The following is a 27,844-nucleotide window of genomic DNA, read 5'->3' on the forward strand; positions in this document are numbered from 1 at the left end:
CATCTGACCAATGGATCGACAGTTAACCCAGTGGCTGCTGCTTGAGCGTTTCGACACAGCAGGCTGCAGTTTTAAGTAGCCAAGAAACTGTTTTTTCTGGTGCTCTTTAGCACGCTCCTAAATTGTGTTATCACTCAAGTTTGACCGTCCGTAGAAAGTAAACTTTTGTTTGGCTGAAGTGACAGCCACTCTAAATGCATTCCGTTGTTTCTTCCCTCAGGAATTGTTCCTTGCCAAGCCCTGCGTGCTCAGAGTAGTTTAGGCTTTCTGTTTTTATAAGACAGCAGCACTGAAAATGTTTATTGTGAGCGTAAATATATCTTGTGGGGCTCTCGGAACTCTTTAGTGGCCATCTCTGGTAGGTTGAAGGCAGGACCCCCACTGTTAGCGCTTCTGACTTGCTTTTCAGTGTGTCCCGAATTCAGGACAACTTATATCCGTGTCCAGATTCTCAGTTTCTTTCTCCGCCTGATTTATACTTCAAGCGAACAGTAGAGTTATTGAAAACAATTCTTGAGCTGTGTTTGTCTCTAGCCTTTTATTTGGGTTTAGCGTCTCGCTGGGGTTGGCAGCCCCAGCTTTAATTCCCCTTGGAACTTCGCACCTCATCAGTAGCGCTGTGAGTTTTTGAGATCATCCGCGGTTCCAGAATGGCTTGTGCATACGTAGTCCATTTGTCTTTCGTGGAACCATCCCACTTGGCCCATCACAAAGACGTCGCTGTATTTCCCGCTAAAAGGAAATACAAAACTATCTGTGTTTTAGAAATTTAGCGTTAGTATTTTAGTGAAGATAGATTCTAACATTTAGCTTGACCCCGGTGAACTTAGCCGTAGGGAGAATCTGGCCTGCTTTCCATTGCTTCAGATGTTTCCTCTCTGCTTGTATTTGAAACGACGCTTTCGTAATGACCTTCTCATTTCGCTTTACAGCAAAATAAAAGTTTGGGACTTGCAAGCTGCTCTTGACCCTCGTGCCCCAGCAAGTACATTATGCTTGCGTACGTTAGTGGTATGTAAAACTCATTCATTTGGGGTTATCTGCAATCTTTTCTTTGTAAGTGAGAGGCTTTTTATCACATTATAGGGGGACAGGTGAGAAACTCAGGGTGTTTTATCAAGCAAGCCTGTGGTTCTTCTTATTCTAAGAATAAAGAAAATATATATATATTGTTATATCCTGAATGAATTGGATCTGAGCTTAAAAGAAAGATCAGGTTTTTCTAGTTTGACGTTCTCAGGTACTCTTAAAAAAAATAATAAATCAACACGACGCTGTATCAAATAATTCTAGTTATTGGTGTGTTTCTCTAATATCATCGTAGCGCTGGCTTTAAATTTCTTAGTAAGAAGAGGGGAGGAATCTTGTCAGCCTTTCCCAAACCTTTCTGCTCACCCTTCAGTTTGGGAGGAAGAGATGGGAAGAGGGGAAGGGATGTTGAGTTGCATGGATTACCGCAGGAACTCGAATCGCTTCAGGGAATTATATGATTTAAGGCTGTTGCTTAAGTTAGACTTTTCTTTGTCATGAGGTTTTTGGTTTATGACAGTAGACTTAATGAAAAATAAATTGGGGAAGTGAGTTTGTTGTTCTTTTCACTGAAACGTGCATGAAATTTTACTTGAGGAGTCACTTTGACAAGCTGGTGGCAACCCAAAGTTATTGTCTGTGTGTGATGGTAGCTGGCTTATTCAGCATGTGCTTGGCCTTTCCAAGTCCTAAAGAAGTGCTTTTGTGGCCAGAAATGTTTCTCATTTTTCCTTCTTTTCAGTAGACTTCGCATCGAGATGAGATTTAACAATTCTTTTATTGCATATGAATGCGGCGTGTTTAGTTTTCCCAACAAAGTCCATTCTTTCCCTTCTGTGGGTATACTGTAGCTCAGGTTATAATTTGGAGATCAGTCCGACAGCTTCGGTCAGCTCTCTAAAAAACGTAGCGTGCTCCTTTTAAAATGATTAGAAATGGGTAAGCAGGACAAAGGGGAGAACCTTTTCTGGGCCTCTTAGTGCCGTTTGGAGATTTCTTGAAAGAGCTGATGGAGGTCCTCCACCTCCCTCCCTTACGGCAGCCTTTGAACGCCGTCGTCTCGACTCGTAACTGAGCCCTGACGACGCTTTCAGCAGCGTGTCCTCACCGGAGCTGGGATGTGGCGTGGTAGGGCTGTACAAAACCGGAGGCAGCGACGTTGGAGCGCGAGCGGCATGGAAGAGAAGGATCCCTGGCAGGTTGGCAGCGCCAGCCAGTCTCCGCAGTTGCTGCCGCTCCATCCGTAGGCTGCTTCTGTCTTCAGCAGTCTCAGCCTCTGCGGCTGGCCCTGTGGAGGCTGAGATTGGTGGGTTTGGAAGCTGGGGGTTTTGCCGAAAAAAGCTTACGTACAAAATCAGCTGCTCTTCAACTTGGGTGTAATGATAACTGTTTCTGTACCAGAGCACACCCTGCTGTGTCCAGATAACACGGACGCAGTGAAATGTTACCCTCTTCTTGCCTTGCTAACCGATTCCGTATTGCTCACAGGAACATTCGGGACGTGTCTTTAGACTCCAGTTTGACGAATTTCAGATCATTAGTAGTTCCCATGACGATACAATTCTCATTTGGGATTTCTTAAATGTGCCACCCAGTGCCCAGAACGAGACCCGCTCTCCGTCTAGAACATACACGTACATCTCCAGATAACAGTCTGCACTTTACTACCCTCAGAAGGTAAGTCGCCCTCTTTTTACCGGGTGGATTATAAACATCTGAAATTATCACTCAGGTTGACTCGGTCAAAGCAACAGGCTGATATTTTCCTTAAGAAAATAGTACTTATTGATGCCACTTCTTTCACTCTCTAGTCTTTTTACGGGCCTGCTTCGCTGATAAAACGTGTCGTGTTATCTTACCCCCTTCTGTAATCCCTCCTGTTTGTCACTGGGCGCTTCAGGTGTTTCATGGAAAGTTATTACGTATTCATAATACTCCTGGAAATGGAGGAGACTTGGCGTATCACACAAGAATTCCAGATGCCCTGTGAAATCGGAGCCTGTGAGAGTTCTTGATGCGCCCGTTCACCACCTGAATGTTTTCAGTGAGCATTGTAACGCATCGCCGGTAAACGGCGCGTACACGTGTGATCCGTGGACAAATGCTCATCGCAAACGAGCAGTTCCGAGATAAGCACGAATAGTACGGAAAGCTTTCAGAACTAAAAATTACATTGTGTTAGGCAGCACGACAGCTCGGAGCTGTCAGAAACGACGCACGTGAACTTTGCCGGGTTTGTTTCCGTTTTTCTGCAAGTCGCCTTGGTTTATTCTCGAAGCACGGTGGGCGAAAGCTCCGCTGTAGATCTGTTTGTTAGGACAGTGGATTCTTTTCCTTATGTCATCTATATTCCTGCCAACAATTGCACTTCAAACTATAAATAGCTGGACTTGGCAAGACAGAAATTGCCTGAGCAGAGCAGTCGCCCCTGCACCCTGCAAGTGCCGAGACCGGATGCTTCCAAGGAAGCGGAGACACCGCAGCAAGAGCAGTTAGGAGTGACGTTGCCCCAACGGGAAGGATTTATTTTATTTGAAGTAGATAATTAATGGTTTGCTTAAACATCGTGGGGAAAACCCTGTCTTCGTGTAAGCAGGGGTTTTTGTTACCTACCTGTGTGTGTTTATCCCTGCTGTGGCAGTGAGCGCCTCAGGGTTTTTCACTCCTGTAGGATCTGGGCTTCTGGCTGGGAAGTACCTTCCCTCGTGAAGGCAGGCTTTGCTGCTTTGAGATGCTGCTCTTCAAAATTAGTTTTCTTTCACCTGTGAGCGTTCCTCAGGGAAGTGCTGGCCGCTCTTCCTAATAAATGAACTCCGACGCGTTTTTAAAATAGCCAAGATAATGTCCTCTCTGGATGTGACGCTTGGCTCCTTACGTTTCATGGAGGCTCAAAGCAAAAAGCCGGCCGTTGCTGGCCCGAGTCGCCCATCTGTCTGAAACTGTAATTGCTTCATATAATTAAGCCCATAATCAAGGAAGAAGTCTTACGCTACGATGATGAGCCAGTGTGCGGAATCGGCAGTTAATGGAACTTCCCCTTAAAACCCGCGTTTTAAGAACAGTGCCGCCAGGGTAGTTTAGTGGAACTCACGCAGGTCCTCGTCCATGAGGGACAGAAATCTCAAAAGGCGGAACTGCCACGTTTGGTCAGGGGGGGGAAGTGACTAAAAGGCGCAACTTTCTGGGAGGTAAATCCTGAAACTGGGCAAAGTTTCCTCCAGCGCTGCTTTACCTCTGACTTCCGCTTCAAAATGGTTTTCTTTGATCTGGGATAACACAGTTGTATCCTTGTCGGGGAAAGCTTGTCGCTGATAGTAATGTCCGTAGGGACTTTGTCCTGCTCCTGGGTCCGTACCGAAGCGGAGTTCTGCTGTGGAACCTCCAAAGCTTGTTGAGCTGAATGGTTTTCCCTCTCTACGGAAAACTTTTTTCCTCTTTTCTGAATAATTCTATTTTTTTTTTTTTTTTTCCCCCTCCTTGCCTTTTCAGGCAGATAGAACAGGCTGCGTGAGAAGAGAACAGTTACAGGAACCATCTCCATGTATCCAGTTCATACGCCAGCGCGTTCTTCCGCTAACTTATGATTTGAGATTGACAAATGCTGCGTTTGGTTTTCGAAAAAAAAATTACGGAAGTATATTTGGCAGGCTGCTTATGTTAGTTTCGATTCATGGAAAAACTATACGGAGCGTGTCTTAAGCACAAAAGAAATTAGGAGTTGAATGAAACAAACTTATCTCAATTGGCTTGAGCAGCAGCGCGCTGGTGTCTTGCTTTCCTCCCGGTGCCGCCTGTGGCCCGCGAGACCCACTGTCGCTGGGATTTGTCAGCGAAATACAAAATGCCTTTGGCAGCGCGTTCTTCCGTCCAAATTCTGCGCGCTTGACGCTTGCGCACAGCTTATGTCTGACACGACGCGCAGCCGGAACCACGCAGACCTCCGTATCCCGGGAGCTGTTGGCGTTGGTAATGACAGTCCCTTGACAATCATTTCCCACGTAGGAGAGATGCCGTGATGTCACTTTTTGACAGGTTTGTCCGACTTCAGAGTCCAAAAAACATAAATCTACATGAAATTACGGTCAAAGAGCTAATATTTCATTATGACGTTTAATGAAACAGTTCTATACGCTTTCAGACGTTATAGTTTTCTGAATTTTGAAGCAGCCCGGTACGCGTTTCTTACAAGGCCTGCAATGTTATGCCTCTTCAAAGCGGATCATTTTTGACAGTCCTGGCAGTTGGCTGCGAGAGTTTTATTGCTTTCTGTTGAATTCCTGTTGTTTATTGTAACATGATAAAAATTGTTACCATACGATAGTCGAATATTCTTATATTAAGCACTAGGCCTTGGGCTGGGGGAAGGGAAGCCAAGGCGAAGTGCCCAAAAATGTTTGAACCTTCCACGGGAATTTCGTATCAGAAGATGGAAGTTCTCCCTCGTCCCTAAAAATGGTTTTGGGAGGTGGCAGGTAAAAATCAAAGTTCGGATTTAATTACACTAAGAACTTGCCCTGGCTCCACGCTAATAATGGAGCTGTGGGGCTGGAACAGGTAACGGAAATTGAGCTTTTTGTCTGTTTTCTTAAAAACTGGTGTATTAAAGCAACTGAGCTCGCGTCCTGTGCAAGACTTGCTCCTCTGCAGCGTGGAGAAGGAGGGAAAATCTTCTCGTGGTTGCACGCAGGGCAGTGTTTCAGTAAACAGCGTTCGGCATTTAGCGAGGCTGGCTGGTGGGGCACCTCTTGGGCCCTGAGAGGGTTTTTGATTCTTAACTACACGTAAGAAAACCGCCAAGCTGCAGGTGACCCCCAAGGACTAGTGCCGTTGAGTCGCGACTCAACTTCAACTGAGTTAGAGCGTGTCCTGCGAGGCAGAGGGTGTCCTGGGGAGGTGCAGCTCTCCTCCAAGGAAGGACGTCTGGCACAGGGGGAGGTATTTCACGGCGAGCGCCCCGCGATGTCCGGCACAAGGCCTGCGTTCCTCGCAGGTATTTTCCCCCCCTCTTAGTTTCAGCCTGGAGCGCGAAAGATGGTGTGGGGCCTCACCTCCTCCAGATGTCTTCACACGTTGCTTTTTGATTTGTGTCTTCTGCCGGTTCAGCTTGTCTTTTGTCTTTTTCAGGGTTTCACAGTCTTGAACTACTGGATTTTTGGCTACTACATGCCTGAAGATGTCGATTGACAGCTAAAGTCAGAATTGGTTCTAGATGCTGTGTAGATGCAAAGCAGCACAAGTCTATATCTAAATTTCTTAATCTTTCCTGCTCTCAGTGGTCGTCTTTGAATTTACTACAAATTCACTGACTTCGAGTAGCTGAATTTGAGAAGCCTGTCCTTCCCTGCAATGAGAAATCCAAAGCTTCACATGTAAATTGTCCGTAGAAACTGAACTCTGGTGGCTTGTTTTTCAGAAATAAATCCGAAGTCAAGAAAGGACTTGGCCTAATTTATATTGCTTTGCACTTTTGTCTGACTTTAAAGGAAAGGAAAAAAAAACAAAAAAAAAAAGAAAGAAAACAACCAACCAACCAACATTCTCCAATGAAATTTGGGTGCCAAACACATACCCAGAATGTACAGAGCTTTGCTTTCAAAGTCACCGTTGTCCTTTAGACTTTACTCTCATGACAGATTCAGAGCCTGTTCCGTTTGGTAGGAGTGTATGTTGGACTCTTAAAGAAATATTTCTGAATTGCTCAGTAATATTTTTTGGATTACAGTTTACTTGTTTCTGCACCGATAATTTCTTTTAAATTAAAGATTACCTGTAATTCAGGCTAGGTTAACTAAACTAGTTGTATAGCACTGTCTTTTTCCTTTTCCCTGTGCTCCGTACTCCAGCCGTCCTGCGCTTCCTAATGTTTGGTAGAGTAAAACCTTTCCGTGTGTGCTTGCCCCGTTTCCGATACTGTATAAGCATGTAGATATAATGTACATAACGTGGAGCCTCCGGGTGCTGGCAGTCAGGATTTCCTGACAACTACGACGAAAACGTGGTAGCACTTGGCAGCAGGATGTTCTAACTACTGGCACTGGAGGGGTTAATAGGAGTTACCGAGACGTTTTTCTCTGCAAAAGGAGGTTTTCAGTATTCGTTAGGATTTTTTTTTTTTTTTTTTTTTTAACGGGAACTACATATTTTAAAATGTAATTTCTAAACTTTTTAAAAATTAAAAAAAAAAAAAAAAAAAGTTTTAATTTATGTTCTGTATCTGCTATTTTTGTGCCGCAGTATTTCCAGATGTCTTTCTCTGTCGTAACGCCGGCAGGTCCTCGCAGCCGCCTGCCGCTGTCCTTCGTTAGCGTGAGTTTGGCTGCTCGATGGAGAAGATGCCGTGGGCCAAAGTTAAATTTATTTATGTCTGATTTGTAACCCTTCCTTACGGTGGAGCGGCCGTCCCTTCCGGTCGACGCCCTGGTTCCCGTGCTGATGACCGTGCTAATCGCCGTGCTGGTGTTTCTTTCCCGGAGCTGTGACCACGTTACGATGCCCAGGTCACGGTTCCTCTTCGTTAGCGTGCTTTTAGTAGGGAGCCTCACGCCTTTCTCACGTTGGCGTAGTCTCCTCTCTAATTTACGTGGTCGTCTGAACGCTGCTGCGTTTTTCTTCTGTCGGAACAAGACGCGGCTGAACGCAGGCGTGAATGTTTGAGCTGCGTTAGCCCCGTGTGACTACGCCTCTGGGGGCTTTTCTTGCCCGCTTCCGTCCAGCTCAGCGGGAATTCCCCCCCGTTTTCCCGGGGAAGACGCGTGCTGGCTCCCAAATGTATTGCCATTCCTGTCATCCTTTGTATGTCGCGTGGGGTGTTTTGGTGTTTTTTTTTTTTTGTTTTTTTGGTTTTTTTTGTCCTCTGGCAGCACTTTGGGTTTGCGTTTTTTCCCTTTTACGATCAGGAGGGGTAGGGGATGTCCGGCGGCCGAGGGATCGCTCCCGAGCGACCGGCGCAACGTCCGTGGTTTCAGAGCAAAGCCTACGTCAAGGCGTTCCCGAACCGTTACAGGAGCGCGACTGAAGGTTTTCTCCTCTTCGCCCTTCCCGTCGAGAGAGGTGTCGGGATCCGTGGTTTAAGTTAAACTCCCGTTTACCTGTTACTACAACGATATTTATTTCATCGAGATGACCGGATGTGACGAAGTACAGAAGATTAAAAACACGCTCCCAAGCGTCCGTAAGATCATTTTTTGGTAAGCTTGACAGTAGTTTGTGAAAAGTGTCTTACTTTACCCTTCTCATCTAACGGCTTTAATATTAAACTGTTTAAAAAGGAAAAAATCTGTTGCAGCCCTGAAGAAAAAAAAAAGGTATTTGCTTCCGAAGAACGGAGTCATCCCCCCCCCCCCTTTTTTTTTTTTTTTTTTCCCTAAAACTGCATGTGTAAGATTTAAATTCCTGTTTTTCCTTGGGAGATAATGGTATTTGAACATGCGGTCTAAACTTCTTTGTGCTTTGTGTAACATAGCAGTGGACTTTTGTGATTGGCACCTGAGGAACTCGACTCCTGGGATTCATGGCAGTGATCCTGGCTGCGCTCTGGACTGTGTTTTTTTGCTAACCATAATTGAGCAACTGTACATTACTGCGATATTAATGTTTCAAAGCACTGGGATAGTCTAATTCTAACTTGTAATTATGTTTGCCAATTATCTGTTTGGAAAGTTGGTGTATGAACAGCTTCTTGGAACTGTTAAATTGTACAGATATCGTTCATGATCTAAAGCTTTGTACTGTGGAATGTGCTTAATAAAAAAACAAAAAAAAAAAAGTTTGAACTTAAATTTGTCAAATAAATGGATAAGTAACGTCGTCCAACCCCCCCCGTGGGTGTTACACGCCTTAGTTGATGTTGGTCGGTCAGTGTTGGCCCCGTTGGGCGCTGGTGCCCCTCCCCGCTGGTTCGGCGGCGGCCCCCGGGGCCGTAGGCCCTTAAATGCCAGCGGTGCCTGCGGTGGCCCAGTCCTGGGGCCGGTTAGATCACAAAAGACCTCAACAGTACCGATGTTTTTCTGCATTCCTTCCCGTGGCCCGCTTAACGCTACCAGATGGTCCGCAAGAAGCCGTAGTTGTTGCACTTCTCAAACGGTGTGGGAAACCGTCTCCCTCCGGCCCCCGCGGCAGGGGATCCTCAGGCGAGTTGAATAGGGTTGGAGACACCGGATCGCCCGGTTTAACGCCAGTCCCGATCCCCGTAGGATCCGACTGCTCATTCCTCGGGTCTATAGGAGGATTGATATTACGGTAAAGGTTTGTAATTAGGGCAATTAGGTGATCGTCCGCACGCCCTGGCGCGGGCTGAGGTGGTTTTGTTCCCCTCCCTCTGCTCCAGCGCGTACCTGGGGAGGACGCGGTGACAGCGGGACCCGGGCCGGGTCAGCCGTCGCAGAGGAGCTTTGCTGCAGCGCTGCAGGAGCATCACGAGAAGAATTTTCTCTGGCTTTATCAAGAACGCAGAGCTTTTGAAATGTTACCGTTTCTTTGGCTGCTGAAGCAACGTGTGTTCGTGCCCTGAGCCCTTAAGGGATCCGCCAGTGGGAGCTCTGCCTCAAGAAAAACTTTTTCTTGGTTTTTCTTTAGCTACCGTGCAGCGGCGGGCGAGAAGGAGCGATTCCAAGTTCTCCTCTTTGCCCTCCGTCCCCTGGTCTTCTGTCAGGAGTTTGATTCGTGAGTTCAGTTCGCTGTTAAACAATTTCAGAGGCCGCCGCCGCTGCCGCCGCGAGGTCGATGAGTTGCTCCGGTTTGTTTCTGAAGGGTCAGGCCACGAGCGGTTGCTCGTGCAGACGACGCCGTCGGCGCAGGGACTGGCCAGGAGCTTGGTGGCTTCCCGAGGTCCAGGTACGAGGGCAGTGTGTGTGTGGGGGGTGTGTGTGTGTGTGTATGTGTGTGTGTGACAAAATCTTGTTAAATCATCGTGCTCCAGCCTCTCAGCCCTGCTCGAGCCGCCTTTGGGTGCCAACCGTGGGGCTCGCAGGGATCTTCTCTTCAAAGTGATGTTTTTGGTACGGTGCACGTTGGAACCACTGACCCGAAATGTTTTTAAAGGTGCTGTAAAGCGTGCTGAGAATGTGAACAAAGTTCTGGCTAAGTATTGGCAAAAATCCAGTCTTCGAGATTTCTCTCTCACGTAGATTACTTTTTATTCTTCCCGGCCCGCTCCGAGGCTGGATAGTGGTTTTCCAAGGGACGTTGCTGCCGCTCCGTTTGTAGCTGCGCGTCAGGGAAAGGAAGTTAAAATCCCGGGTAATTTCTGCTGGAAGCGCGTTGGAAAACGCGAAGCCTCGCTGAACTCTTTAAAGGGGTTGTGAACGTCCTGCCGAATCTCGTTACCCAAATTAAGCCGTAAAAGCTCTGTGATCTGCCCGCTTAAATCTGGAGTGTAAACTTTGAGGTCGAAACTTTTAAAATTCCGTCTTACCTGGGTGGCCTTTGGTTTTGGTCGTTTTGTTGGTGGTTTTTGTTTTGTTTTTTTTCCCCCCCCCTTGCAGTTGTCGGCTATTTAACAGTCCTCGGTTAATTCCCACCGGAGAACTTCGCTGTGGAGGCACCTCGGCGGGGTGCTCCCACCCAGCCCGCTGTGGTCTGGGACCCCTTGTTGGCTCTTCCCCCCCACCTTGGCAAAGGCCGGGAGGGACGGGCTGGCCCGATGGCGGCGGGCGAGGAGGGGTCCGGGACCATCTGGCCTTGGTTAAGGAGAGGCCGCGGGGCGTTCCCGGGCTGCGGGGCTTGAGGTCGCACTGGCCACTCGCCGCAGGGTGGGCTGGGGGGGACCCCGGGCTGCTGTGGGTCCTGGCTGCTGGTGGCTCCTGGTGACCGCTTTTGGGCAAGGGTTTGCGCTTAGGAACAAGGGGAAGGGGGTGCGAGGCCCGGCAGTGCTGGGGGGAGCGATGCTTTTATCGGGAATTGTCCCGGTCTGTGCTAGTTTCTCTGGGCAGCAGCGGGCTTCCCTGCTGCGGCACGGCCACGGGCATCCTTTGGCAAGAGGATCGGAGGGGACGAGTGCTCAACAGGGAGCGACAAATTACTTTTTGTGAGGTTTCTGTCTGAAGATGCGCTGCAGCGGGCTGTTGTACTCGAGCGGTGACTCCCTGGCAAGAAGGTTTGGTGTCGGTGGCTCCCGGCTCTGGTTTTCCCTCCGGAGCGCGGTTCTCCACCTCGTCCGTCACCCCGAGGCGGCGGCTGCCGGGACGGGTGGCTATGGCCTGTCAGCGCCTGCAGGGAACTCGCCCTCGGCTCTTCCAGCGTGCGAGGTACCAGCCCCACGGCCACCTGCCGAGGGAGGAAGGCGCCTCCGCAATGGGCTGCGGCCCAGCCTGGGCCGGCTGTCGAGGATGGAGCCGTGGTGATGAGCTTAATTGGGTCCAAATGCACTTAATCAGTGGGAGGTGTGATTGAAGGAGGCGGTGGGAGGGAGAGCAGCCGGTTGGGTGTTCGCTTCCACCCACCGAGTCTCCGCTTCTCACCGTTTCCAGAAGCATTTTTTTTTTTTTTTTCATTTTTTCCTGAGCCAGCCGTGAGAAGGAGAAGGCCCGGGGGGGGACGCGAGCGCGGGACTGCCGGGCTGTGGGAAAGGAGGGTGATGGGAACCTTGCAAAGACGGGCCCAGGGAGCGCTGGGACGGGGAGGAGCACCTCGCTTTCCTCTCCTGTCTGTGCCCAGCCGTATTTCTGCGAGGCTGATGGTGCCAGGTCTCCTGCCGGGACGGGGGGCAGCAGTTCCAGGGAATGGGGGTTCAGGGATCCGCTCGTGTCCGGCTCAGAGGCAGCCCAGCCCCATCCTGCGGCTGCACGGACACCAAACCTCTCCGCTAGGCTGGAACTGGGAGCTTTTCATCTGGTGTGAAGGTTACAGGCCTGGTCCAGCGCCTTTGCGGTTCCTCGCGGGAGCTGGAGGGCAGTAACACGTTGTTTCTGGGACGGATCTTCCCGGCTGCGTGCGTACGGATGGCTCCTGAAGCTGCCCGCTCCTAACAGGTAAGTCTTCGGGAAAACCTCCAGAAGATGAAGAAACGACACATGAGCTGCAGGACCAAATAAAGGACGCTCGGTTGGGAAACATTTTTGGTAAAACAGGATGGGTATTTACTGGGTGGATAACTAACTCGTTGCAAACGTTGATCGTTATCGTAATTTGCGTTAGTAAAGTGTGCATTGCCGTTAGTTGTGTTAAGAGAAGTGCTGTAAAATCTCTCTCTCAGGTAAGGAGAGATTTCTCAGGTAAGTTTCTCTCAGGTAAGTTTCACCCGGAAACTGGGGAATACCTGGCTCGGCTTCGGCACCCGGATGAAAATTATACAGACGCACTGGCCAACGAGGAGGCGCCTGGTGGAACTGTGGCTGGGGTGGAATGCATGGGGTCGCCCGGCCCAACCAGTTTCAGAGCACAAAAGGTGAAATGGGGGGAGCCGTCGTTCGACGCGGCTCCGTCTCGCCTTGACAGTGAGGTGTGAGGTACAGCCTTGTCCTGAGTGGCGCAAGGACTCTCGTAACTCCTAACAGAGTTTGGCTAGCTAAATATTTTCTTAAAAATACTGTTTACAGCTAATGGTTTCCTGCAGGGTCACCCGTTGGCCAAGCTCTGCGCCCCTGCCCCCTTCACCGGGGGCCGCACGCCCCGGGAGCTCAGCCCAGCGTCCGCCGGTGCCGCCTGTCTCCCCTGCCCAGAGGTTTTGCTCCCGGTTACCTCAGTGCCGTCGGTACCGGCTGTACAAATGCCACTCCTAACAGAGCAGGAGTTGATTGTCAGCAGCGAGGTGACGCCGGAAGCACTCGCCCAACTACGAACAACCATTTTGAAGGGTCTGTCTGCTCACAGGCTGAATTAAGGAAGGACCTGGAATGACCTTTCGGCCTTTCTTCCCGAAGCTCGACAGCAAAGCGTGCGGACACGCGTGCAGGGCGCACTGCAGAACCTTCCCGTGGCAGAAGCACCAGCAGATCTTCTCCCTCTGCCCTTCGGGGGAGCCGGGACGAGCCTTTGGGGCTGGAAGTGCCCTGGTGAGAGCAGAACGATGTGGGGCAGGGTAGAGCAAACTTCCAGCAGCTCCCGTGGAGCCCTCCCGTCTGCAGGCGCAACCTGCTTCAAACGTGGCTGTAACCCCAGGCTGCCCAGGCGGGCCTTTGGTGGCTCTTTTCTTACTTATTTCTATTTTTCGAGCTCACGCATGCACCGTTTCGCTGGTTGAAGTCCACCCCCTGGGTTGGAGGGGCTGCGACTTTCAGAGCCCGGGGGCTGGCGCGGGGGAGGGCAGCAGCGCGGGGGAGGCCGTGGGGACAGAGGTGCTCAGGGTGACCTTCCCTCGGGAAGGCCGAGCGGGAACTGAGCGTGGGGAACGACGTGCTCCCGCTCCTCCCTGCTGCCGAGCGAGGCCACTGCTGAGTTTGAGGCCAGTCTGGGGGTTTTTGAGGTTTCACGGTGCGGTTTGCAGCGATGGAGGCTGGGCGCCGTGGGCGCTCTGCGTCCGGCCCAACATCTGCTGCAGAAAACCCTTCCCACCTGCCCGGGATGGCGCGGGGGACTCGTCCCTTCCCCGCTGCCGCGATGGCCCTGCCGCTGTCGGGGAAGGGCACCGAGCACCGGTGCCCCCGCACCCGAGTCTGTGCCTCCCTCGAAGCCGCTGGGGGCGGCGGGGAGGAGGCTCGGGCTGCAGGGTGTCATTTAGGGATTCCCTGGCTCTGCTGGGGCTCTGCACCTCCAAACCCCCCGCGCCGGCCGCGCCGTGCAGAGGCTGCGTGCCATTGGGTGCTCCCTTCTTCATGACAGAGATAAGAACACGGCAAGGTGATGGACTAAAAGGACGTGGCGCTGGAGCCCCAGCGAGCGGCACAGGGGGCTTGGGGAGCAGCGGGGGGATGCGGCGGGCGTCCTCCCAGAGCCACGGCTCAACGTGGCCCCGCTCCTAGGAGGGAATCTCGGATCTGTCACTTGCACAGGCCGCGTGAGGACAGCTTGAGAAACTGTTCCGGGGAGCGGGTGGGAGCAATCCGGGAGGTGCTCAGGGCCAGCAGCGTGCTGGGGAAGGGGAAGGAGGTGGCAGCACGTGTCCCCTCCTACCCATGCCCACGAACCAGGCCTGCTGGGGGCAAAACGTTGTTTCACCCTCAGCCGCCTCACGGCTGGGGCAGTGTGTGGCTGTTGGCTGGTAACTAGGACCTAAACAGGCCAGGGGATGGCAATGGGAAGGCTGTGCTGGGTCCTTGCACACTCATGACGTGCTCAGGAGGCCACAGGGGACCAGGACCTGCGACCGGCTGGTTTGCAGCGCTCTGGTCCAGCAAAGGCTTTGGTGTCCCCAAGCTTTGAGCCGCTTTCCAAGCGTGGGTGCTCCCTGATGGCTGCGCCGGGCCGTCGGTTGTGTCAGGGGCCATCTTGTCCTGGCCCCTTTCCCCACCTGCCCGGCGAGCGGGAGCTTTCCTGTCACTTTTCCAAGTGATGTCCCTTTTGTCCCCACGGGTTGGGGTTTCCCTCTGTCTTTCTGAGCTCCTTCACCCCTGCGGCAGCTGCTGCTCTCCCCTTCCAAGAGCTGCTCGGCTGCAACGCAGAGCCGCTGCTTGCGCAGGTCGGAAGCACCCGGGAGGGTCAGAAACAGCAACTTTCCCTTCTGGAGAAGCGCGAGGGGTGTATATTTTTGGAGGTTTATTCTTGGTACTTGCTGGAACGGCTCCACAAACAGCAGCGGCGGCGCGTGCCAACAGGAGGAGAAGAGGGATGGGGATGAGCGCCTGCTCCGGGGAGACATTTTCCCTCTGGACGTGGAGAACAAGCTGCGACACGTTCCTGGGGCGCGTTTACGGGTGCCCCGGGCAGGTGGCTGTCGCTCAGCTCTGGCACACGCATGTGAGACGTGTGGGTGCGGGAAGGGCTGCCCCGGCCAGGAGCTGCCCTGGGGGGTTGAGGCAACCCCGGTGCGGTGGCCCCTTTTCGTCTGTGGCCCCTTTTCGTCTGTGGCCCCTTTTCATCAGCCAAGACGGGTCTTGGGCTGAAGTAGAAACAGCTTTCCTTGCCTGAACGATTTAAAGAATCGTAATTTCATCTTTTCCTTGGCACAGGCCAGTGCAAACAAAGCGAGATGCGTTTGTATCTCTTGACTAGTTTTTTTTCCACAGTCGAAAAATTTTGTATTTTCTTTTCCTCTTCCCCCCCCCACCCCCTGCCTTTGAAGGAGCCCTTTGAAGGTTTTACTTTTAATTTCCGAACGCGTCGTGCTCGGAAGAAAAGCTTGCTTTTTTTTCCTGTAAGTCTTCCACCGAGACGGGCTGGCACTTCCATGTCAGAGAGCGGCTGAGCTGGGGACCGGGGGCTTTGGCAAAAGAGGAAGGTGATGGGCAAAGAGGCCGGAGGAGACCACGGGCTGCCCATGGAGCCACCTCGGTAGCAAAGGCTGCTCCGGAGCTGGCGCATCCCTCCAGCAAAGCCTCCGCTGAAAGGAAGGGTGCCTCCTCCATAACCAAATCTCTGCCTTGAAGAGAAGAGACCAGAGGTAAACTGAGGCACCTGATGCACCCCTGATCTGGGGATAACTCCTGAGTCTTGCTATAGCAAAGAGTTGCAAACGAAGAAGAGGAGCGTTGTGCTCGGCTGTGGGGTGTTTTCCAGGGTTATCTCTCCTTCTGCCACCAGATTGACCTTCTTCATGTTTGATTAAGAACACTCACCTCGCGTCCTTGCGTTTCTCCTTTGAAACGTGAGGGTGTGGAGCACCTCTGGAAAGCAGGTATGGAGCTGTGGGATGCACAGCGCCCAGCCCCGCTGGTGGTCGGTCCTAGGACGGAGTCTCCTCAGGCTCAAGGTTTTGGGGCGCTCTGAGCAGCAGCTCTTTTAAACAGTAGCGGGAGCTTGGCAGGTCCCAAAGGGGGCTGGCCGCCGGCTTCCCCCAGCTCTCGGTGGGGAGGCATGGCTGCTCCGATGTGGAAATCGACGAGCAGTCCCTTGTGCCAGTTCATTAAATCTTGCAAACGGGAGCGTTTTTGAAGGATATGTGTGTGTTCGTGATAAAAAAGCAAAGGAAAAAAGGCTGGGGCAATTCAGTCTCGTAGGGTTTCATGAGCAATTCAGTCCCTTAGGGTTTCAGGAGCGCGTGTACTCGTTTATTTTTTGAATGAGCGAGCTGCTATTCACAAGAGGTGGGTAAGAAGCTGCTGTGGACGCTTACACCGTGTTTTTTAATGACAGAACAGTCTGTTTAAGAAGCCCCACGTGGAGTTTTGTGATGCAGTTCCTTGTTCTCTCCCGCTCTCAGCAGCGTGGATCCCTGCGGCCGCCACCCCCAGCAGCAGCCGCTGGGGCTTGGACTGGGAGCTTTGGAGGGATTTGTCTCCGGGATGTCTGTCGCCTTCTCTGGGAAAGGGCTGACGAGTGCCGTGCCGGTCACCTGGCTCGCAGCCGGAGAAGCCGATCTGTTGGCCCGGGCTCCATCTTACCTGCATCCATGGGGAGATGCTCCTCCAGTTGCTGCCTGACCCTTGCTGTGCGGTGCTCACTTGCGTCCTGCAGGTGAAGAGAAATAGGGACAAATCGTCACAAAAAAGATTCAAAATGGTATCTTCTGGGTTGTTTTTTTCCCCTCGTTGTTTTTTAATAGCTTTATTGAAATTAATCTGTTGCTAAGGAAGTTAACTTATGGGAAATTTGTTTCTCTAATATGGCTGGTGAAATTAGGGTGTATTTTGTAAAAAAACAACAAACGAAAAAAAAAAAAGCCAAACCCCAAACAAACGAAAGCTGTCGAGAGAATGCGAATCTCCGAGCTGGAAGGAAACCCCGGGGCCGGTGGGGCCAGCGCCTTCATGCAACTCCTCGTGCTGCCCATTGGAGCCTAGTCCTGAGGGACACTGAGTTTCCCAGGGGAGCCGCCTGCTTCACCTGGAGAGCGAGTTACAGCACTGAGTTCCCGGCGCTTTTCCAAGAGAGAGAAGTCCAGATTTATGCCCTCGGCATCTGTATTTTGACAGCAGCAACCACAATATCCCATTGGATCAAGATCAAGGCCTCAGTCCTTATTTTCAAGGTGCGTGACGTTCTGGGCTATGGGTTTCTGACAGCCAGAAGGTTCCAGCCCGAGTTAAACAGCACGGCGTCGCTGGCAGTGGGGATGGGCAGAGCACCTCCGTGCAGGACACGGACCTCCCTCTGCGCTGCGCCAAGAGCCGCGGGGATGCCGGGAGTGGAGGGACATAGTATCATAGAACGTGTTGGGTTGGAAGGGACCCCTAAAGGCCATCTAGTCCAACCCCCCTGCAGGGAGCAGGGACATCTTCAACTAGATCAGGTCGCTCAGAGCCTCATCCAGCCTGGCCTTGGATGTCTCCAGGGATGGGGCCCCCACCCCCTCTCTGGGCAACCTGGGCCAGTGTCTCACCACCCTCAGTGGAAAGAACTTCTTCCTAATGTCTGATCTAACCCTGCCCTGCTCTAGTTTAAACCATTGCCCCTCGGCCTGTCGCTACATGCCCTTGCCAACAGCCCCTCCCCAGCTTTCCTGGAGCCCCTTCAGGGACTGGAAGGGGCTGGAAGGTCTCCCCGGAGCCTTCTCTTCTCCAGGCTGAACCCCCCCAGCTCTCTCAGCCTGTCCCCACAGCAGAGGGGCTCCAGCCCTCCCAGCATCTCCGGGGCCTCCTCTGGCCCCGCTCCAACAGCTCCGTGTCCTTCTTGTGCTGAGGGCTCCAGAGCTGGACACAGCACTGCAGGTAGACATGGTAGACACTGCTCCACCTTCCTGAGTGCCGCAGCAAGCCTCAGGGACAACTTCTCCTAAAGAAAGAGCATAGGTATCATGCAAAAAATAAATTCCGGAAAGATCCTCTTCTCCACCTCACCCCAACCGTGCTTTTCCTAAAAATCCCAAGCCAGAACCAACCTCTACAAGGAGGCAGCCCTCCCTGGGATGCGCTGCTCCGCTGGGAGAGGTGGAGAGAAGCAGAGCCATGCACCAGACACCGGCTGCATCGCTCGCAGCACCGCTGGGACAGGCTGTGACCATCGGCGCAGGTTACGCCCCACCCTGGGGGATGCTGAAATTGCCTTTTGGTTGCTCTGTGGTGGATTGATGTTGGTTTTTTTCTTGTGACCCGGGCCCAGCCCGCCGAGCGAATGCCATGCTCCGAGTCAGTGGCAGGTTTTATGGCCGCCCTGCGCCGTGTCGCACCCCTCGTCCCACTGGCCACCGCTCGGGAGCGCAGTGGGATGGAGCATTCCCAAGCTCCAGCTTTTCCCTGGACACTGTCAAAGCATTTGTGCTGTGGAGTACCAGGATGCAGGTCAGTTGTTAATCACTCCCACGCCAGGAAAAAATACTGCCGTGGGAAGGTGTCTTCACGGTTGCGCTGTGTGCCTGCTGCAGAAATGCTTTTTATTTTCCATATAACCAGAATCCAGCACATAAGAAGACAAAAATCAGCAGTAATTACCCAAACCTACAGCTAACATCCCCCTTTGAAGACCTAGCCGGGGCTGAGGCCGGGTACTGCAGCAGGATGAAGGACTTATTTCAATCTAGATGTCTCTAGATATAGTTGTTTGAGCTCCCTCGCTTTCCCTGGATGTTTTGGCTGTCAGTAAATATGTGGTATGTGCCCGCTAAAAGCTGTTAGCACTGGTCGAAATAGTTATTTCTTATCCTTAGAAGATTTTCCTTTAATTCTAGCATTTAGACTTTTTTTTTTTTTAATATTCTAAGTGGTAATTTAGCGAGTCAAAATTACAACTGACGCAAAGAGAGATTCCACAGAATTTTCAACGTGGTTTATGCATCTCGGCACAGCACAATTGGATGTGTCCGATTAAGCGATAGAAATAAACCCATTTTGTCTTCTCCTGGCTAGTGACCTGAGCCTGCTCCGCTGCCTTGCCTGAGCACCATCGGCGCTGTGGGAACCGTATTTAGTTACGGCTGCATCTGGAAAGGTTTGCAGCCCGACCACCCTCTCTCCCCGGATCGCTTTTCCCGCAGTCTGATGGCGGCTGTAAACCCGGAGCAGCCCTCGCGCTCGGGTAATCCGGCCCCGTCCGAGGAATGCAGGTTCTTCTTGTCTGTGGGATTTCTGGTGTCAGCCCAAGGAAGCTGCTCGCCAGCAGATGAACCCGATGATCTCGCAGGTCTTTCCTGTCTAAACACGGCATCTGCTGATGAGTTCTGCGTCTGCCTGCACGCCTCACCCTGCAGCCCGCTCGTCGCGGCTCCTCGGGGGCAATCGGTTGAGAAAACGCGCTTGGAGTTCTCCACACAGGCGTCGCCAGCTTCAAATCCCTCCTGGGTTGGTTTGGCAAGCGATGGGCAAAGACACCCTGCCGGCTCCTCCCCAGCACCCGTAGGCACCCCTTTATCTCGGCACATGCCCCTGGTGAGCTCGCCAAACCCTTGTCGCGCTTCGCAGCAGATGCCGCGAGACTCAAGCGGTGAAAGGAGAAGTCCAAACCACCAGCGTTGCAAACGTTTCCCTCTTGAATGCGGTTGCGCTGAGTGAGGGAGAGAGGCATGGGGAAGTGGCCAGGGTTGTGTTGCCCCAAACGTCTTCTTCCCCTTGGGCAGGAGAGAAAATGGCTTACTGGTTTTAGCGTGGACATGTCCTGCAGAGACGGAGGGGCACGGGGATGGGAAGAGCAGCACAGCGGCAGGTCACCCTTGTGCTCCGTCGCAAGCGATGGTGGCAGGGAAAGATTGCTTTGCGGAGATGCCTCCTCTGTCCGGGTTGCACCCATTTCGTAGAGAAATCAATACGGATCTTGCTCAGTACCTCCTGGATGGAGAAGGCAACGGACAGTCACTGGTGGGGGTCAGCCCTTTGCCTTGTGAGCTAAATCTAATCTGTGGGGCACCTACCTGGTGGTCCCAGAGCAGGGATGGATGTACAACAGCCAGCAGGTCCCTAAGGTTCAAAGCCCACCATGGACTGCTGCGGACACTGGCTTTGTGGCCGTGGGGCTCACAGCCTACATGGAGCCTGTCCATCACTGGGGACCTCATTTCAAACGCTGGGCCTCAGCTGTAGCTACGTGGACAGTGAGGTGTAAGAAGTGAGCTGTTGTTGCAAGGGAAGGGTGGAGAAATCTACTGCCTCCTGGAGTGATGGCCCTGGTGACAGATGGGACAGCAAAGAGTTGAAAATGCTGTCCCTGGGCTCTCTGTTATTGCTAGTGTGTGGAGCTGAGCTGGCACTCCTGGTGCTCCCCATCTCCTCATGACTGTCTTGGGAAATGGAAGTCAGCAGGAGTCGGTGGAGAGACAGCAGCAAAGAGCGAAGGGACCCTTCAGCCCTCCTCTGCCCTACTATTTTGGCTCTGGTACCTGGTGGCTGGGGAGCCCACCCAGGCATGGGGCAGGGGAGGGGCCACCGTCCTGGTGCACGAGGTGCACAATCTGTTGGAGCCTCGGCTGTGTCCTCGGGGAGGAGGTAACCCCTGAACGGACAAGCTGTCTTCAGCTGCGAGCCGAGGGCACAGCTCTCCCTGCAGGTGGGTCTCCTCCCACCACGTGTCCAGACCCCGTGCCAGCAGCCCGTGCAGACCAGGCAGTCGTGACTCTCCCTGGGAGAGCCACGGGGGGACGTGTTCAACGGGAGGCTGAGCCATCACACCCACCTCTGCTGCGGCGGCGGGAAGCCAGGATCAGCTTCTGCCTGCACATGACAGGAGTGATGCTCCGCAGCACCTTGAACCCTCTAGAACCTGCACACTGCCACGAGCATCCACTGGGATGGACACGAATGAGTATGAAGCGGTGGAGGGCAGTGAAGAGACAACCTTCTCTTCAGTGACGGCTCCTGCCTCTCTGCCTGGGCGATGGATGCGCTTCAGAAGTGAAGTTCAGCCCAAAAGCCAGGCGTCCTGGGAGCCACCTGAGCGCAGCCACCTCCGTATTGCCGGTCCAGAGAGACCCCGTCGAGGACAGACGATGCTTTGCTCGCTAATCGCGTTTCAGGACATATAATCCTTACTTCACACTTTTTCCCAGACAATATCTTTCCATATAATCTTAATGATTCCTGCTGCAATAACAAATAGGCAGCCCTGAGAATAACTTCACACTTAATTGCTCGTGCCAAGAATCTCACCACTTGGCCCTTCTTTGGGTGTTTTCCCTCCAATCCATCTGCACAAACAGAAGTGGGCCAGCTCTGCGCCTCAGGAATGAGGAGATAAAAAGGCAATAATTTATTTTTCCACCAAAGCTAGAAGTATTTTATAGAATTTGCTAAAGTTTTTGTTTCAGGAAATTTCATCATGTCTCCAGGAAAAAAAAAAAAAAAAAAAAGCGCCTAATTGGCCTCAGATTTTCTAACTCCCTTTTCATTTTTGTAATATGAGGAGGTCTAGGTCATCTCAAGGTCACTGCAGTTAGTGTTGCTTTAGTGCACCTCTGTGGATACCTCGTTTCTGCAGCAGTTTTTTCCTTTAAAAACAGCCCCAGCCTGCTGCTGTAACAGCCACTTTCTTTGGCAACCATTTGCATTCCTTTAGCATATGGAAATATTTTTTAAAACACATACCAGTGTATGCTGCTTATAGGTGAAACTCTCCATCAGAAACGGAGCAAATGCTTCGAAGCTATGTGAATGTTATAAAAAAAAAATATATATATATATATAAAAGAATAAATCCCTCAGCTTTTAACAGAAAGCTGCCATTTCCCATTATCTAGATTGGAATCTTAGTTAATGTCAAAATAAAACGCTGGTGGTTATCAAATCAATAAAAAATGTTTTGCTTGGGAAAAATTTAATTTTGCCACCCTCCCAAGACTTCCTGCTGTCTTGACGTGCTGGCTTACAGAGCTTCAGCCGGGGAGTTCATTCCAGCCTGATTTTTCTGATCTGTCTCAGCAAAGCTGTGGACTCCAAATCTTTCACCTTAGAAAAAAAATATCGTTATGTGGTATCCTGAAAACGGAACAAATGCTGAGGCTGTATCTGCTGTAGAAATGTATATATATATTTCTAAAATATTATCTGTTCTGGACAGATAAGGCCAAAAAAGGATGGGAGAAAGGAGACACTATCCCTGTGTATTTCTAAGGAGCTGCAGCGTGGAGGGAAAAAGCAGTTTACCCCTTGGATAAAGCCTGTGGCTGGATCGGTGCGTTGCATTAACCTCCGTGCCAACGCTGTCCGCGGCAAGGCTTTCCTTCGGATGTGATCATCCCAGGCTGGAGTTACCGGCTGTTTCAGCCTACGTTTACGGCAAAGCTCATGCACCCTACATGTACCCCCACGTTATGTCCATCTGATTTTGTCTTTTCGCGATGCTCATGTCAAAAACTGTCAAAATACTGCAAATTCACGAATGAAAGGCCTAAAAGCAAGCGAGAATCGGAGGGGAGAGCCTGGGCAGGCAGAGTGAGGGGGAGGATGCTGCCACACAGATGTGCTTCCTGATCCCGTTCTCAACACACTACGCGATCTTGTAAATCTTCTATTAATGTTGAGAAAAGACAAACTGGCTCGGGGAGAGAGGAGAGAAACGGAGAGGATGGAGCAGCGTGCTCCTTAGCGCGGTCTGTCCCGGCAACAGCCATGGAGCATCTTCCGAAGCACAGGAGAGGCTCGGTGGGAACGTGGAGCAGCTCAAAGAGCAGGGCACAGCAGCAGGCAGCTGCCGAGCGGCTGGGATGGTGAGCTTCATCACCGCGTACCTCTGCCAAATTCACGGGGACAGCCGCCGGGTTAAAGGCTGGGACGGGACCTCGGAAGACGATGATACGACGCCAGGGAGTTTAATTATAAGCAGGACTTGGAAAAAGATTGGTGTGGAAGTGGTTGTGTTCACATGGGAGAATTTTTGGCCTTTTTTTTTTTTTTTTTTAAAGCGAGCATGTGGTTAAGAGAGTGCCAGGCTGGGCTTCAGTAATGAGGTATCTGTATTTATTTGTCAAAACAAAACAAAAAAAGGGGGGGAAAAAAGGATGTATAAGAGTGACCGTGCTGCAGTTTGAATCTCTTGCTTGCCAGAGATGCACTGATGGTCCTCACGTCCTCCTGTGGGATTTCGGGTCGCACCAGCAGTCCCTCTGGAAATGTGACAAAGGCACGGGTTTGGGTGCGTGTGCGCCGTGAGTTTGCGTTGTTCACCTCGCAAAAATGTTGTCTTTTCACTCAGCAGCATCCTCGCCGCTCCGCGAAAAAGCCGCTGCGTGCCCACTGCCAGTGCCACCTTAAGAGGAAGCTGCGCCGGCCTGAAAGGCGAGAGAGGTCAGACTTTGCTTTACTAAAGATCGCATTTCAGCAAACGGAAAGGCCATAAATGCCTGCACTGGTTGTCTTGACAGGGCTTGGAAAGCAAACTGGAACGGAAGGAGAGAAATCATATATTCGAGGCAAGAGCAGCAATGAAAGCAATACCAAAATGAGCCCTGCGTGACCAGCAAGGCAAATAGCGACGCTGAAGAATGAATTAATTTTTCCTTCGAGGCCACGCTGGCGGGGCCAGGTTGGCTGCAGAGGCGCGGGATTAGCAGGTGTTCGAGATGATTTTCTCACCGTGACCAGCACGTTAATGCTGTCAGGTGCAAGCATGTGCTGGCTCACGTGTCCTCCTCGTCGCACCTTGCGCTTTGAGGTCGCTTGGGAAGATCTCGGTGAGCTCTCCAGAGCAGAGAAAACAGGCATCCGGTTTTATTTCTGTAAGAGGAACACTCTCAGTACTGTTGCTGGGCAAGAAAACAGACTGGGTGCCCCCTTGGTGTATTTGCCAGGATGCACGCCGTCCCGAAACGTGGATATTCGCCGTTTTGAGCCTGCGTATACGAACTGGTTTCTTGTACTGCATCTGTCTCGTCTGTACTGCCCCTTCTGATTATCTACATACTTGAGGTCTTTTTACTTTGCATGATCTGTGGGGAAAATGCTAAGCCTGCAGGCATTTTGCACTAGAATTTTTGTGTTTTGGATACAGTGGGGCCCTGTTTAACACAGCGGCAGGGTGTAAACGCGTGGGCAAAATGCCCTAAACTGCCCAGTGATGTTTTGTTGCAATGACAAGTAATACCATCAAACAGGTCCAACAAAGACCTGCCTGTGCTGGTGGTTTGGTATTTTTCCTGTGGTTCTTTTGGAGTGCAGTTATTTTGCATGGATGCAAGAGGGAAAGCGAATATAGATACTGTATTTGGGTAAGAAACCTTAGAGCAGCCTAATTTCTGGGGGAACCACGCCTTAGAGCAGAACTTCTCCCTTTTCTGTGTTTCTTTTTTGCTGATTTTCTAGTTGCTGTTGGTTTGAAATGTACCTGTGTCAGTAATAGTGGGTTTGGGTTCTCTGCGTGCAAAGAAAGAAAAAAAAGGGAAGAAAGAAAGTAATATGCTGTGAGCAGAACCTCACAGAAATAAAAGTAGCCTGAAATGTCATGATTATTTCTCTGTTCTTAATTCCAATGTTAGTATAAATTGTCCCAGTAGATCACTGTATGGTTTAGGACTTCGTAAATCCTGATCCTAATGTTCAAGCCAGTTTTTATCCCTAGTGGTTTGACGTCGAAACCTCTTCTTCTGCCTACCTGAGTCATAGTTGGAGAGAATGTATTCCTGTTTTGGTGATGGCAAGCATCTCTTCTTTGAAAGCCTTTACAAGTGAAAGCCTTTTACTAAGTCTGGCTTTGCCAGATTATTTCCTTGGTATAAACTCTGCCCGGATACCGTTTCAGATGGTATTTGAAGCGGTGGGGTGGATACCCGAGCTGGGAGGAAGAGCTGAAGCAGGGGCAGAGCTGCTGAGCAGCATGTGCCGGTGGGTACCATCCCGCGTGCGGCGATGGGGGCTCCTCTTCGCTTCAGGTGCTTCACGGCTTGACGCGAATCGTTTCACTCGGCCACAACAGGACCTTGATCTCGCTTAGGGGCCCTTATTCCACAGCCATATACAAAGGAAAATTTTGTAGCTATTATTCCAGGGCTTAAGTTCTCTCTCTCACGACCAGACACATGGCCTAATATCTGTTGGCAAGCTGGGAATACAAAATGAAACACCATTATATATGATCTATTTACAGCTGCGTATGTGCTGGTGCCGATCCATCTGTGTTTCAGGCCGTGTGCCACCTGGGCTACAGCGGGAGGGAAGCCCAGCTAGAAAACAAGTTTGCAGAGCAACTCGTTTCTACTGATGATCTTGGGTAAGATCTTTCACCCTTCACTTCTCTCCTGCATCTGATGACCACTGTGAGACAATAGCAAGCCCGAAGCCAGGTTATTAGCTTTGAACGGTTAGTTCCAACAGAGTTCAGCCCTCGTTTAGGGACCAAGGTGGGTGGCTGGGCTTTCAAAAGGGCTCTCTGCGTCTGGTATCACATGCTTTTGAAAACCTGAGCCCTGTACAGGGCTGAATTTAAGCAAAGCTTTTGAAAATTGTGCCTCACTTGTGGTTGCTGAAAGGTGTGGCGATAAAGTCGCATGGTGATATTTTATATGGCGATAAAGTCGCATGGCGATAAAGTCAAGTGTCCTTCCAGCTGGTATGGGACCCTCGTACCCAGCTGGTGTTCTGATGCTTTGTTTGCACCTTCTGCTTCATCCTTACCATATTTTGGTAAGGTTTTGCCATATTAGGCAAATAACAGAACTGACCTAGAAGCCTGTAATAAATGCTGTATTTTTCTTCTGTTGATGAGTTTCCTGCAAACACCCATTTCTAAGAGGCTGCTAGTCAGAACTGGCTGAACACTCCATACAAATGTATTTCAGCTTGCAGAGTGCTGGTGAATTATTTGCCGTGACTAGCCTTTGGCTATTTACTGCGAGTTATGCAGGGCGAGTGATTAATCATGTACGTTGGGTGCTTTTGTTTTGTTTTGCTTTTTCGCTCCACGACCGGATAACTGAAACAAGAGGAGTGAAATGAGGAAATTCAAGTTGCCACATAAAGACTTCCAGCATGAATGCTGGAGCCAACACACATTCATGTGAGAGCTGGCGAGACTTTTACTTCTTCCACTACCTCTATGACATTTTGGCAATTCCTGAGCCCATTGCTGAGCTTTTAACTTGTCCCATGTGACACAATCCAAGTATGCTGGGCCATGCTCCTTCTCAGTTACTGCAGTGATAGAACCAGGCGTCCAGATGATACTCCTCTTTAAGGAAAATCAATATTTTTTTGTGCAGGAGCTTCCCGGACTGGATATGTGTCTTTTTTGCTCAGCCAACGCTGCGGTGCGGTGTGAGAAGAGCATCAGCGTTCATGTGAACAACAAGGCCACGAGAGTTCAAGGGAAATGGGGACACAACCCTAAGGCAAGTTTTATTTTAGCTTATTTTGAGATAGTTCAAGCTCACCTGTGCCAAACCAGTGGCTTTAATTCCCCGTCTTTGAGGAGAGCTCGGCATAAATCCAGCACAATTCCCAATAATAAACTCCCCCGTGGGAGCAGGATCACGTTGGTTAGGAAGTGTACGTGGTGTTGTATGGGCTGACAGCATGAGGACTCTTCTCAGCTGAGACCTTCTGCTTGTCCCAGTCACGTACAGGCTGGTGCATGCTCTGCTTTGGCTGAGTTTGGGGTAAGCAAAGTGGCTTGTCAAACGGGAAAATTTGGGCACTAGGTGGGGACTAGTTTGAACCGAAATGTTACTTGCGCATGCAATATGAAAACTATTGGTTTAAAGCGTGTGGTGCAGTGACCTCAAGCCCACAGTTAGCTTAAACTAGCAGATGTATACAGCTGAAGTAGCTGCTGCACTCTTCCCCCTCCCTCACCCCGCCCCGTATAATCAGGTTTTATTACTTATGTGTATATCATTACCTAGCTCCTTCTTAGCAGCATCCCAGAAGCTATTTCTTGTAAATAGTTTGTGAGCACCTTCAAGAAGAACCTCTTCCCAAATGCATACCCTCCAACTTTGCCTGGGGATAAAGATTCCCTGCCTCCTGGAGTAGGTGGGTTGGGGTTTTTTTGTCCTCATTTTGAACTCATAGGCAAAGGTTTTGGAAAATGTCATATGATTTTGGAAATCAGAGTGGTTGAAGATTAATTTAGAGGCATTGTTGAACTGCTTTGCAACCCAGGTATTGAATTTCCAGCAGCTCAAGTCATACCCCAGAATAAAAATGTTTAAAATAATGAGCTGTTCTTTGAAATTTTTACTTACGCTATCATCTATTATCTTTTCATACTTTCATTCACAGAATGAAAACCACATTCAACTGCAACTGTGATTTGGGGCAGAAGGTACAAAATGGAAGACAGAAAGAGCCAGCCAGTGCTTTGTCAAACCTGGAACCCACGTGCGAGGCAAAACGAGGGTAAGAAAAGGAGCAGAGAAGCTGGCACGTGCAAATTCATTTAATTGTTCTTCCGGGATGTTCAAGTTAATTTATACCTGGATCTTTGACCACATCTTTAATCTAGGTTAGTTTGTTACACGTTCTCATTGCACAGTTGTTAGCCATGTGTGGGTTTGTTTTGTGCTTCCTTCCTTGGACTACTTGTCTGGATTGTTTCCTTCATAGGGAGGAAGAGTGGAGTCTACTTTCAAAATCTCTCTTATTCTTAAGTTATTTACACCCTTGGACAGGATTTTGATGGCAAAGCTGACGCTAATAGCAGGTGCAGATCTATTTTCAGAGCTACAGCAAGATCAGCACTGTCTCTCAGCACCTCCAGCCAACAGCAGTCGGTTCACTGCCCAAAGCGTCCCATGACACTTCGATTCGGAGTCCTAACTCTTCCCAGCACAAAATGGGGCCCCACTGCAGAGAACATGAGCTTGCCACGCAACTTGGAAATGCTTTCTCTCCCACCTGGCTCAGCTGTCGATTACGTAGGTTGTTCTCCTCACTTATTTTTGGGGCCCAGACCAACTGGGGTTGTCTCGCTGACGAAGAGAGTTGAAGGGGTC

The 27,844-nt window shown here is 50.8% G+C and overlaps 1 protein-coding gene and 1 long non-coding RNA gene across 7 annotated transcripts in view; both read left to right on the forward strand.

Moving 5' to 3' along the window:
- Nucleotides 1–6,278, forward strand: part of FBXW11 (F-box and WD repeat domain containing 11) — a 74,679-nt gene extending 68,401 nt beyond the window's left edge. For all 6 annotated transcript variants that reach the window (XM_063348812.1, XM_063348809.1, XM_063348810.1 and 3 more), the window contains 3 exons: nt 933–1,011; nt 2,518–2,706; nt 6,154–6,278. In XM_063348812.1, the coding sequence (XP_063204882.1) occupies nt 933–1,011; nt 2,518–2,679 (241 nt within the window). In that variant the 3' untranslated portion in view covers nt 2,680–2,706; nt 6,154–6,278. The remainder of the gene's footprint in view (nt 1–932; nt 1,012–2,517; nt 2,707–6,153) is intronic.
- Nucleotides 6,279–11,609: 5,331 nt separating this feature from the next.
- Nucleotides 11,610–26,233, forward strand: LOC134522197 (uncharacterized). The gene is made up of 3 exons (XR_010072967.1): nt 11,610–11,996; nt 25,000–25,122; nt 26,111–26,233. It is a non-coding gene; the product is annotated as an uncharacterized LOC134522197 (long non-coding RNA).
- The last annotated feature ends 1,611 nt before the right edge of the window (nt 26,234–27,844 follow it).

Source organism: Chroicocephalus ridibundus, chromosome 11 (assembly GCF_963924245.1).
Source record: "Chroicocephalus ridibundus chromosome 11, bChrRid1.1, whole genome shotgun sequence".
Lineage (NCBI taxonomy): Eukaryota > Metazoa > Chordata > Aves > Charadriiformes > Laridae > Chroicocephalus > Chroicocephalus ridibundus.